This window comes from Emydura macquarii, unplaced genomic scaffold (genome assembly GCF_026122565.2).
Source record: "Emydura macquarii macquarii isolate MOO-44397 ecotype Brisbane River unplaced genomic scaffold, CSIRO-AGI_Emac_v2 contig_312, whole genome shotgun sequence".
Classification (NCBI taxonomy): Eukaryota; Metazoa; Chordata; order Testudines; family Chelidae; genus Emydura; species Emydura macquarii.
In genome coordinates, this window is record NW_027130449.1 from 13,775,732 (window position 1) to 13,787,709 (window position 11,978).

The 11,978-nt window shown below is 50.4% G+C and overlaps 1 protein-coding gene across 3 annotated transcripts; it reads right to left on the reverse strand.

Annotated features, from left to right (window-relative positions):
• Positions 1–660: 660 nt before the first annotated feature.
• Positions 661–7,440, reverse strand: APOA5 (apolipoprotein A5). Of its 3 annotated transcripts, XM_067565915.1 has the most exons (4): positions 7,362–7,440; positions 6,226–6,301; positions 5,361–5,472; positions 664–4,416 (listed from the first exon to the last, which is right to left on the reverse strand). In XM_067565915.1, exons 2-4 carry the CDS (start codon positions 6,272–6,274, stop codon positions 3,480–3,482), a joined length of 1,098 nt encoding a protein of 365 aa, XP_067422016.1. In that variant the 5' UTR covers positions 6,275–6,301; positions 7,362–7,440; the 3' UTR covers positions 664–3,479. The 3 variants fall into 3 exon arrangements, with proteins under 3 accessions (XP_067422008.1, XP_067422026.1, XP_067422016.1); XM_067565925.1 differs by lacking the exon at positions 7,362–7,440 and having other exon boundaries at positions 663–4,416; positions 6,226–7,341; XM_067565907.1 differs by lacking the exon at positions 7,362–7,440 and having other exon boundaries at positions 661–4,416; positions 5,361–7,342.
• Between the last annotated feature and the right edge of the window lie 4,538 nt (positions 7,441–11,978).

The following is an 11,978-nucleotide window of genomic DNA, read 5'->3' on the forward strand; positions in this document are numbered from 1 at the left end:
GGTCACGTGACTCGGGGCTACTCCCAGACTGGCTTCAGGGGGGCGTGTAGGCCTCAGCCTGGCACGGCGGGGGGGGAGGGGAGATGTCACCAACCCCCTGCACAGGGACTGCCCCCCCCCATCCTCATCCATCTTCCCCATGCATCTATCCCCTCCGCTCCCCGTCTGCCCCCGCGCAGGAATGTTCCACGGTGTCAGTGTGGGGAAGGCAGGACGTTGGGGGCGTCCCCGTGGGATGCTCGGGGCACCCAGCACCTCCCCAAGCCAGGACACTTGTCATTGGCACCCTGGGTTTGCGTCCCCTCAACGACACCATGTCACTGCGGCCCTGGACTTGGGGACTCACACCTCCTCCTCCCCGTGGCACAGGCCTGGACTAAGCTGCAAGGCCGAAGCAAGATGAGAGCTTTGCTGCCATCTAGGTTTGGTCCTTCCCCGGGACAAAGTCGGCGTTGTGCGACCTTTGTGTCATGTCATCGAGTGACCAAAATCTCCACGGGCCCCGAAATAGTGCACAGCTGTAGTAACGTCTCGGCAAGACGAAGCACAGGGCGGCGGAGCTGTTAAAATCACAACTGTGTTCTGAAATAAATGGACAAGCAGGGACTGTACCGGGGGCTCCCATGTACTTACCATGGCTCTGCCACTCACATCCAGCATAAGTGGTCAATCTACCCAACAGCAGCACACCTGCCCAGAGCCAAATGCACCAACTCCAGTGGGGGCAGCCAGACAGGTTGCATGTTCCACCCCATCCACCACTGCATGGAACAGAGCTGATTTTGACCAGGCCATCTGTGCCGCATTTTGCAGAGTATTAAAATGATCCCATAATATATTTAGGGGCTGGTGCAATGTGACAACACAATATCAAAGTCACCGTCTTTTGGGGACTTGTTTGCAACACAGCTTTGTGACACAATGGCCTCACATGATAACATAATGCAGTGATGTCACTACAAGTACACCATGGGACAATTCAGTTATGTTAGCCAGCCCAAAATCATTTAAGGGAATATAAACTCATGCTTTGAGCAGGATGCCACACCATGGCAAACCTGTATTAGCCAGGATTGAAGTTATGATTTTTCTGATCTTTCTAGACAGTGCTAGCCCATTGGGGGCCCTAAACAGGAATATTTCCCCCCTCCCCCCGCCCACAAAACATACTAATAATTAACAGGGGGGAGAGGGGGGCCTTTAGCTGCTTGGGGCCCTAAGCAATTGCTTAGTCTGTTTATGCCTAGTGCCGGCTCTGGATCTGGACATCAGTTCCCGGGTACCCAGACAGAGACTACAAACTTATATCTTGCTACAGCAGAATTCCTTCAATCCTGGCAATTACAGGCCAGTAAACCACACTTCAGTACCTGGTGAATTGGCTGAAACTAAAGTGAAGAACAGAATTATCAGACACACAGATGAAGGGAATGGTTTTTTACTTTTGTAAAGGGAAATCATGCCTCAACAATCTGTTAGAATGCTTTGTGGGGGCCAACAAACCTGTGGACACAGGTGATCTAGTGGATACAGTGTACTTGGATATTCAGAAAACCTTTGACAAGGTCCCTCACCAAAGATTCTTAAGCAAAGTAAGGAGCCAGGGGATAAGAGGAAGGTCCTCTCATGGATCAGTAATTGGTTAAGAGATAAGAAACAAAGAGTAGGAATAAAGGGTCAGTTTTCACAATGGAGAGAGGAAAATAGCGGGGTCCCCCAAGGATCTGTACTGGGATCTGTGCTGTTTAACATATTCCTATAAATAATTTGGAAAAAGGGGTGAACAGTGAGGTGGCAAAGTTTGCAGACGATACAAAATTATTCAAGATAGTTAAGCCCAAAGAAGACTGCGAAGAGTTACAAAGGGATCTCACAAAACTGGGTGACCAGACAACAGAATGGTAGATGAAATTCAGTGTTGATAAATGCAAAGTAATGCACATTGGAAAACATAATCCAACTATAAATACAAAATGATAGAGTCTAAATTGGCTGTTACCACTCAAGAAAGAGATCTTAGAGTCATTGTGGATCGTTCTCTGAAAATATCTGTTCAATGTGCACCAGCAGTCAAAAAAGCTAACAGAATGTTAGCCACCATTAGGAAAGGGATAGATAGTAAGACAGAAAATATCACAATTCCGCTATATAAATCCCTGGTATGTCCACACCTTGAATACTGTGTGCAGTTCTGATTGCTCCATCTCAAAAATGTTATATTAGAATTGGAAAAAGTATAGCAAAGGGCAACAAAAATGATTCGGGTATGGAACAGCTTCCATATAAGAACAGATTAAAAAGGTTAGGTCTGTTCATCTTAGAAAAGAGACAGACGCTGAGCTGGGTTTTGAAGCCTAGATATTTGAGCACAAAGTAGTGGGGAGACAAAGCACTGTGACTCCTAGGTAGCCTTTAAAAGTCTACACATTGTGATAATGTATTTATTGTACTATTTCAACAGCAAAAAAAAAGAAGAAAAAAAAAAAAAATAAAACCCAACTCCAAAGAATTCTAACATGTAACTTTATTGGAGTAGATTTAACAGTCAGTTACATTTCAGGGAAGAAACCATAAAACTGGTATAGCAAATGGCATATCAATACTGTTTTGGCTGTGGCTTACAACAGCCATACACCTGAATTCCCATAGACAGTTCCATAAAAAGTGATGTGCATATAGAGAAGGATATTTTATATATACACAGAATGTGCAAGGAAAGGGCTAACTCTGCAGAGTAACCTAAATAGGGTGCAATACATTAACAGTTTGTGCTAGTCACTGTAGGAACACACAGAAGATTGTTAAAGTCCAGAAGTCCAGCTTCTAGAGCTTAAAAATAATTCACCGTTTCAACTCTGTATTAATCCAAAAATACACAGTATAGACCAGATATTATGGAACTTTTACTCCCACTGACTAGCACTTACTTACCTGAATAGCCTCGCTGATGTCGATGTAAGGTTTATAAAACTAAGCCATGTATCTAAATATACATACATATATAGTGTATGCTATAGGTAATTACAAATGTGGTACTTATTCACTCTTTCCTGCTCCTGAGGTAAGCACTCTGTCCATTTGGCTTTCAAAAAACCACAGCAGTGATAGCTGTGGAATTATTTTAGCAAAATTGCATGCGACTTTGTGGCTTTGTCTCTCTAAGAAAGAGCAGGTGGCAATGTTTTTTCAGCCACAAGGGACTGTCGGGCAATGATGGAGGGGTTCTGGCTGAACACCTGTCAGATCTGGGAACTCAGCACTGCAACTAGACACAAAGACCTGTACTTCTGTGGCATGAAGAATGAGGCTGATGGCATGTTATTGTTATCATTGTCCAAGTCATGCTACAGGTGTCCTTAACCATACGGTGCGGTAAGGTAAGACCTGACTCTTGATCGTTTTTATTTCCCACTGGCAGGTTTTAAGCATGTGCAAATACACACACACATACACACCTCTCTATACACAGTTACAGGATTTCATTGTGGATCACTGCTTTTCTCATTTAAACTCTGGGAAATATCCTTCCACAGAGAGTCAAGCCGGACATGCAAATCCTCCAGAGGTGCTGAGCTGTCCTGAAACTCCTCTGAGTATGGGGACAGTGGAGACAGCTTGAACTTCATTTCTTCTGTCTCCCGGTCAATGGTCCTGGTGAAGTCATCTATCTGGAGGAACGTGTCCCTTCTGAACTCCTCAATTCTCTGCTGCACTTCCTGAGTCAGGCCCTCCATGTAGGGGTCCACGGCCCAGTTAGGGTCTACAGCAGTGCCAGCAAAGTGTTCCCTCAGGCCACTGGGGTAAAGGCACAGCTGCTCCTTGAGGTGGTCCAGGTTCCTATGTATCTTCTGGTGGAGATCCCTAGCATTCTGGGTCAGCGTCCCCGAGAGCTCCTGGATGTACTGATGAAGTTTCTCTGGGCTGACTTTGGTATGTGGGATGACATTTCTATGGAGCTCCTCCATGTTGCGGTGGATCTCAGTCACCAGTCTGGCAGCGTATGGATGGAAGACCTCCTTCACTTGGTCAGTATGAAAGGCAATTTTTTTGGCGTACTGAGCCACAAACCTCTGAACTTCATCTACGCCTTCCAGGAGCTGGGCCTTCATGTCCCGAGTGGGGGTGAGGTGCTGCTCGAGCTCCCTAGCTTTCAGCAAGACCTGGTCCAGGAACTCTTCCGTGAACGGGGTCAGCTGGAAGCGAAGCGCTTCCAGGTTCTTGCTGATTTTCTGGTGCACCTCATCCACATAAGGAGACAGTTTCACCCTCAGGCCTTCCAGCTCCTTCCTGATGAGCCTTCGCAGGCTGTCGGAGTCTTGGTAGAACCGGGTCTGAAGTCCCCTGTTGAGTGGGGCCAGTTTCTCAAGGAGATGTCCCATGTAGCTGACTCCCTCTTGGATACTTTCTTTCACTTTTCTGTATGAAAAACAGACACACATTTCTAGCGCTTTTGTCATTTTACCAGCAATAACGACTGTACAGTTGGATGCCGCATTAAGAAAGGAGGCTCTCAAAGATGTATAAGGCACTGACTTTTCACCCCTGGAGACCTGGGCCTTGTGTCGTAAGTGAAGATGAGTCTGGTGGGTCTCATCATAGCTTAGTTCCTTGTGGGCTTTGCCCACAGAGTAAAAACTACGTGACAGAATTCATCATGAGTCTAATCTCTCAGGAGACGCAAGCAAGTGGTGGGATCGATTAGAAAGAGGTGCCGTGGCAGAGCTGGGGTGAGGGTCGTGAACGGAATAGGAGGGGGGGGGGGCCACAGATCAGGAATGAGAGACATTGGCAGAGCTGAGTTGCGTATCACAACTGCAATGAAAAAGTGTCCTACGGAGATGCAAGGACAGAGCCGTGGGAGAGCTGCTTGCATAACCTGTGCCTACATCCTTACTGCTCTAACCTGTATTACCAGCCACTCCAGTCCCGCTGTCCTGTCACAGCAGACAGCCCTTGCCTGTGGTCCTTAATGCCCTCTCTTGGCTGCTAAGCCAGAGCTCACAGTCACCAAGCTGCAGGAATCACTGCAGGGCTTTTTGGTTCCCACTGGGCTTTTCGTTGTTTTATTTCTGTTATTATTGGTTAGTGCCAGTCGAGGGGGATTCCTGGCACATAAGGGGCATGGACTGTATTGAGTCAACTGATGATTAACTCAAGTAATTCATTATTTGTTTTTAGAAATTCCAGGATGCCTATTCTACGAAGGCCGTAGGGGCACCATGCATCTATCAAAATAAATCAATAAACTGATCGGGTTGGAAGCAGAGTGCAAGAGCCAGATGTGCTTCGGCCTCTGACAGGGCAAGGGGCTGCAGGGTATTGCCTGCTGATTGCTTGACCCCAGAGAACAATGTACTCACTTGATCTCTTGGTCAAGCTTCATGCTCTGGGTATATGCCATGCTGCCCTTGTCCTGAGTGAGCTGGCTGAGGTAATCCCAGAACCCATTCTTTGCCAGTTCGGCCTGAGAAGCTGCATGGGTGGAAGAAGAGCATTTCACAGAGCTGGGTCGCAAAGCACAACGTAGGTAGTAGGGAGGTGGCATGGGGACCTTGGTGAAGGGAAGGCCTGATGTTGGGAGCTGCTCTTGATGACGGAGCTCACAGTCCGTAATCCTTGGGATAGTGTTTTATCCCTGGGATGGTCAGAGGGCTTCTCTGCACTGCAAGTCCCAGGGGAACCCCCTCCCCAAAGTAATAAAGCCCCAGATCTCCAGAGCAGCAGCTCCCATTCACTTCTGTCTGAGGTCTGGGTGCTCAGCACCACTGCAGTTCAGGCCCAGCAGAAACAGAATGATTCATCCGTGGGGCTGACTCACCTGGCACAGCAGAACTAGAGGCCAGTGACAGGGTCAGACCTAGACATGTTGGGTCCAGACACGGAGTCAAAGGAACAGCGCCTGAGACTCCAGTGACGGGGTCAGAACTACCCTGGCTTGGGGCACACTGATACCACCAAAGGAGCAACACGTTGCGGACCAGTGCCTGGGTCATCTTGCAGTGACAGCTTTCTCGTCTGGGAGGAGACGGGTCAATGGACTTGTCATCTCCAGCTCCAAAATACTGTCCCACTAAGCTGCATCCTGTTGTTAGCAGCCAGTGATCCCTGCTGTGCAGCTGATTCCCAGCACTGCCCCGACCCAGGGGGGGCAGGGAGATCTTTCACCTGCCATGTCTACAGCCCAGAACTGAGACCCGGCACATTGGTATAGAGAAGGGCACCAACCTGAGAAGGTGGCCAGGAGCAAAGCCAGAAGTGCAGCTTTCTGAGACATGGTCTATCGGGTCACTGGGCTGGGACTCTGCAGAGAGAAACAAACCAGAAAGCCGTTAGTGCAGTTCCTGCCATGCATGGCCCAGGCTTCGCCTTCACTTTATTGTCTCATGGGTGGGGCCCAGGTGCATTTTCCAATCCCTGAATCTTCCCTCTGGGGTGTTGTTTTTTGCAATGACCTCTCTTTAGATTCAAATTCATTTCAGGCGGGGGTTTAAATCACAGCTGGATGGAAAAAAGTCCACATAATGAATGTAAAGTACAGCCAAAGAAGCTAGATTCTGATACCCTCCCATTGAACAGTACCATACCGCTTCCCCGATTTCCATGGGGCCGCTCAAGCTGCGAGGTATTCTCAGTGTCAGTAAGGGTGTCAAGAACTGGCTCCCTTGTCAGCCAGACAAACTACCTCCGAGTGGGAGCAAATCATGCACACAAGCAATGGTTCCTGGTCCACGACTAGGGCTCCCCAGGCACTACCGTCATACAAATACAACACTCATAATACAAAGCTGAGAGGTCCTCAGCGCCACACTGTGCCCTGTTTCACAATGATCACTCAGAATCTGGGAACGGCCTCAGGGAAAATCATGTTAACAAACCCTTCCACTGGTGCGGTGGAAAACTCTACAGCCCTGCTACAGGTTCGCTTCCAAATTAGGGTGCTAAGGTAAGACTGCCCCCACCCCTCACAGGTTTATGTCCTGGGGGAAATCCATACAAGGGCACTTCACCCTGCGAAAGCATCTTTCATCCAGTGTTTTCAAAGTGCTTTGCAATCTGAGTAAGCCAGCATCAGAGGCCCCTGCTGCACACAGTAGGTCAGCACTGTTATCCCATTTTATAGCTGGTGACACGAAGGCTCAGAGAGGAGATATGAGCTAGAGTGTATCAGTGACAGAGTTGGGACTAGAACCCAGGAGTCCTTCCAGTTCCCTGCTCTAACCACTAAACCATATTCCCCCCAAGGCAGAAACGGAACCCCGGAGTCCTGACTCGCAGACTTCTGCCCTAACTTTCACCCCGCACTGCCAGGAAAACGCCTTGAGCTGCTGCAGAATTAAAGAATTGTATCGCCTGCCCCTTACCTAGCTGCTGTTCACCTGCTGTCCTCTGTTGGCTGAACCCCACAGGCACCAGCTATTCTCTTTATATACGCATCAGTATTAGGCAGAAGTGCTCAGGTGATAAGAGCTCCCATGTGCCTCTGCAGGACCAGTAGCTTTGGACCTCACTCCATGTAAATACAACGTGGAGGTTCAAAGACATTCTCAGGGGATGACGTGACTAGCTGTCATCTGACTGGCTCTCCTAGATCACTCACCACCCAGCTGCCAAACCAGTTCAGTTCCAGCTTTCCCAGCCAACTGCCGCCCGCCCCTGGGGCTTACAGAGTTAACTCTTTGCATGCTGCAGAAGGGTATGTGCCATGCATCCTCCTAGGCATCCCGTGGCTAGCAAGATAGAAAATGCCAGAGCTTCAGAACACCCAGGAACAAGAGCCAGTCGCAGGTCTTCACCCTTCTCTTCTTGATGGATAAGATGGTACATTACCGGTGATCAGAGCAGCCTTGCTGTTTGCGCTGCTCAGTGCTCTGGATTGGGGTGAAGCTGGATTCAGGGCTGACCTTTGTATGCCAGGCTCATACACCAGAACAAACAGCGCAATCAGTTTGCCTATCCTGACACACTTCTACCACTGGGCTCAACACCTACGCAACCGACTGTGAGATGCCATCCTGTGGAAAACGGCAAGAAGTTATTTGCCCTGACAGGGGTAAAAGTCAAGAGGGCAAAGCAGGGGCTGCTAACCCTTTGGAGACTGGCTGCCAACAGCTGCACATCCCCTTAAGTGAATTTAGATGATTAGTGTTTTATTATCATGGCAGCCTCTGGAGGCCGCAACTAAGATCAGGCCCTATTGTGCTGGGTGCTGTACAGACATAGAGTGAGAGTCAGTCACTTCCAGACAGACAAAGGGGGAGGGAAAGGCAGGACTATTGTTCCCACTTTACAATTGGGGATCAGGGGCCCAAAGATAAATGAAGTGATCACACGGAATCTCTGACAGAAAGGAACTCAACTTAGATCTCCTGAGTCCCAGTCCAGGGCTTTAGCCGCAGATAACAGTACCATCTCTCCACCGAAAGCTTTTCTTTGCAGGAACCATCTCTCTGTATCTGTCTGCACACTGCCAAGTGCAATGGGGCCCTGATGCCAGCTGGGCCTATTTAATATAAATGCTAAATAGTAACAATTAATAACAAAAGGTGGTGGGGGGGAAGATTTGGAAAAATGGTGCTTTTTTGACCTGAGCTATTTAATAACCCAGACAGCTCATCTTTTGCCCAATTTCAGCAAAACGGCTATTTTTCCATCCAGAAATTTAACTTTTTTGCATGTTTTCATTCATGTACTTTAACCTTTGAAACCATTTCAAATTTTGCAAACAGCACTTTTAAAAACGCATTTGTCACTGAAAAAACAGTCCATTCCGAGTGACAATGGGGACCCTTTCAAGTGAAAAACCCACAGTGTGTGTGGGCGGTTTCCAGAACTGACCCATTTTCATACATTCAAAACAAAATGTGGACCCCAGGCTTCTGGGAGCCTTTGAAAGTCATTTCAGATTCTCCGCTCAGATCCTCTTCTGAGGCAGGCAGGCTAGGAAATACCCAGCACTCTGAACGGTCGTTTCATACCTGTCACAACATTTGACAACCTCCTTGTGTCTGTGCTGATGCAGAAGCAGTGACCAGCAACACACTGACCACAGAAGGCTGGGCAGGTGGGAGACAACAATGAGTAGTCAACATGACCGCACCAAGACAACTCCAGCACTCATCTGATCCAGGGAGATGTACAAGGACCCTGCCTGATCTCCACTGATACAAGCAGAGTCACAGCCATGTGGCTGTACGCAGCATAAACTGTGAAGGGCAGAGATCATTCTTGGATCTCCAAGCTGGCATCTAGACGGTGCACTACTAATGAGCTGTGTAAGTTATCTATATGCTTCCACTGGGATCAGGTTGCTGCAGCAAACCAAGGCCATGTACTATCTGGTAACTCTGCTCACTGCTGTGTTAGTGCACCGCTGGGCTGCTGGAAATATTGTTTTTAGGGAAACGAGCAAAGCTCTACAAACAGTTACAGGAGTGAACCCTCCAGCGCTGTCCCTCCACCTCCCAAGTGCATATTCCGAGAACTGAGCTGCCGAATATTTACCTCGGTTAGCACTTGTGTCCCGTTAGTTAGTACGTAAGGCCCTTCTGGGAAACAGGCAGCCAGGGCATTTTGTTTTCAGCCTCCTTCCCACTGATAACGAGTTATTTGCATGCAGAGCAGAGGAGGTGACAATCTGCGTATCTGGCAAAGTCCAGCAGAGGCAAGGGTGAAGTTCCAAGCAGTCACCAACCCTCCTCTGATACCAAAGGTCACCTCCCTCCCCTGAGCCATGCAAACAAGAGCAGCTCACGGAGTGCAGGGCTGGTCTGAACCTCCATTTTCCTCTCCGTCTGACCCCAAACTGCCCGCTTGGGAAGTCGCTCTCCGCGTGAGCTGCTCCTTCTAAGAGGGAACCGTCTAGCCCCTGGAGGAACTGGGAGCTAGTCTGTCAGATTCCTCCGTTATTGGTTTTCCATTTAAAATGTTTTTCATGTGGCTGCTGCCCTGGGGAGAGGTGGCCTGGGGGTGTAGGTCCTCTCCACGTCTACGGGACAGGGGCAGCGCTGGGAAAGCTCCAGAGCCTGCACCCCGCACCAGAGTGCCTCACATCAACCCGCAGGGAGTCTCCTTCGGGCTGGGAGAGGAGGTCAGTCTCCATGGCCCATTCAGCCCCTCGCCTCACTCCTGAGATTGCCCACACGGAGGCCCATTAGTGCCCCGAATGGGGCTGGTGTCTTGGGTAACATGGAGAACTGCCCACGGAGAACTGGAACAAGGCCACCAAACAGCCATGAGATGGGGACGACTTTCAGCCTCTACTTGCCAGAGCCGAATCCGGAGCCAAACAGCTGCTTAGAGAGGAGAGATTCTTGTTACTGATAAGGTGCATGAGGATAGAGCCGAGAGGCCCCACCCGAGATCAGGGCCTCCTCGTGCTGGGCGTCGCACGGACACAGGCTATATTTCACTCGCCATCCCCACAGGCCTTCCCCCGTTATGTGACCGGGCTTTTCTCTCTCTTCCCAGTTCCCCAGCCCTGCGGCCCCATGTCCACACCTCTCCCCTAAGGCTCAGCGCTCGCCCTGCACCTCGTGAAATCTCTTCCGATGCTGTTTGCGTCGGTTTCTGGCATGGGCACTAATGATCAGCGGAGCCCGGCCCAGGAGCAGGGCACTGAGAGTATCTAAACCACGTAACTGGTCTGTGTTATTCGTATGACATAGTGACAGAGACCCCATGGGGCTGGGCACTGTACCAACACCTAGCAAGAGGCAGTCCCTGTCCCAGCGAGCTTACTGTGGGCCCCGCTCTCACGCGTTCCCTCTGCAGCTCGGTGCGCCTGGGAGGTCGCCCATTCAAACACAGAGGCAGCCTAACACTGCTGAGTTTATTAGAGCAGCCGGAAGCACAGCCCGGGGCACCCTGGCTGCAGGTCAAAGCAGCAGATCCGGAGCCACCTGTGGGTGTGAGCTGTGCAGTCAGCAGACAGCCAGCCCTTGTTCCAGCGGGGACTCGGCGTGCAGTGACGTGCCCTCACCAGTGTCTCAGCTGGCTTGCTGCTGTCAAAGAAAGACCCCTCCTTGCCGTGCCCGGGCCAGACACCTTACTCCTGGTTTGACCCGCCTTGTGGAATGCTAGCAGATAGGCCCAGCTCTCTGGGGCCCCTTGGGCAGTAGGAATGCACGGCGGGGGCTGGAGAGCACGCGGCCTCTCTGTCTGCTGTTTGCTTAGCACAGCACTTGCCTGGACTTTAGCAGGGCTGTCGTCAGAGAGTCGAGGGGTCGGCTGAGATAAAGCCAGTGCAATGCAGGGATGCGTCTGCTCGCTGCCCCCTCTAACTGAAGTGACGATGAGAATGATAGCGGAGTGCTAGCAGCCAGCAGTGAAACCCTCCATCCCCGGTGTTGGAGAACACCACGGAGTCTGTAAAACAAAACTGACCTGCTGGAGCGGCGTCCTTGCTGGGGTACCCGACAGAGCTCTAATCCTGCCCCTCAGCTGCTGCTGCTGCCGCCACAGCACAAGAAGTGCTGTGCACCCTCCCACATACACACGCACTGACACAGACACACACACTCGCACACACACACACACACACACAGGCCAATAAACCAATGGAGCAGAGCTGGCCTGGCCAGAGTTATTAAGGTAGCACCTCGCTTGGGGCTGTTTAGGGGCTGGGAATCGGGCTCCAGAGTTTGGATTCAGAACAGTGCATTCTGGGAACACTCTTCGGTTGCTACACCATCGTCACCCTGGCTGGGGGGCTGGATGGCTCAGGAGTGCAGGAAATCCAGCCCGGGCCGGTACAGCCCAGTAGGGCCCAGCTGTTACCCAGCACCCCATCGTCTGTAGCTAGCAGCCCTTCACTTGTCCCCACTGTGCTCCCGCAGCGGGGGCTGTTCCAGGACCAAGTCCTCAGCTGCTGAAAATCAGCATGGCTTTGCTGGTTTTGCACTAGTGCAGGGTTTGGCCCCTTGCCTGTAGCCGAGTGACAAGCTGTTAGAACAGGAAGTGGGGGCGTGGGAAAACCAAAG

What these genes read in the sequence shown, in the direction of transcription:
- APOA5 (XM_067565907.1), bottom strand. Translation starts at nt 5,545, where the DNA reads ATGCCACCTCCCTACTACCTACGTTGTGCTTTGCGACCCAGCTCTGTG. An exon ending in AAGCTTGACCAAGAGATCAA is followed by an intron (nt 4,417 to 5,360) that starts GTGAGTACATTG and finishes TTTTTCATACAG; the next exon opens with AAAAGTGAAAGAAAGTATCC.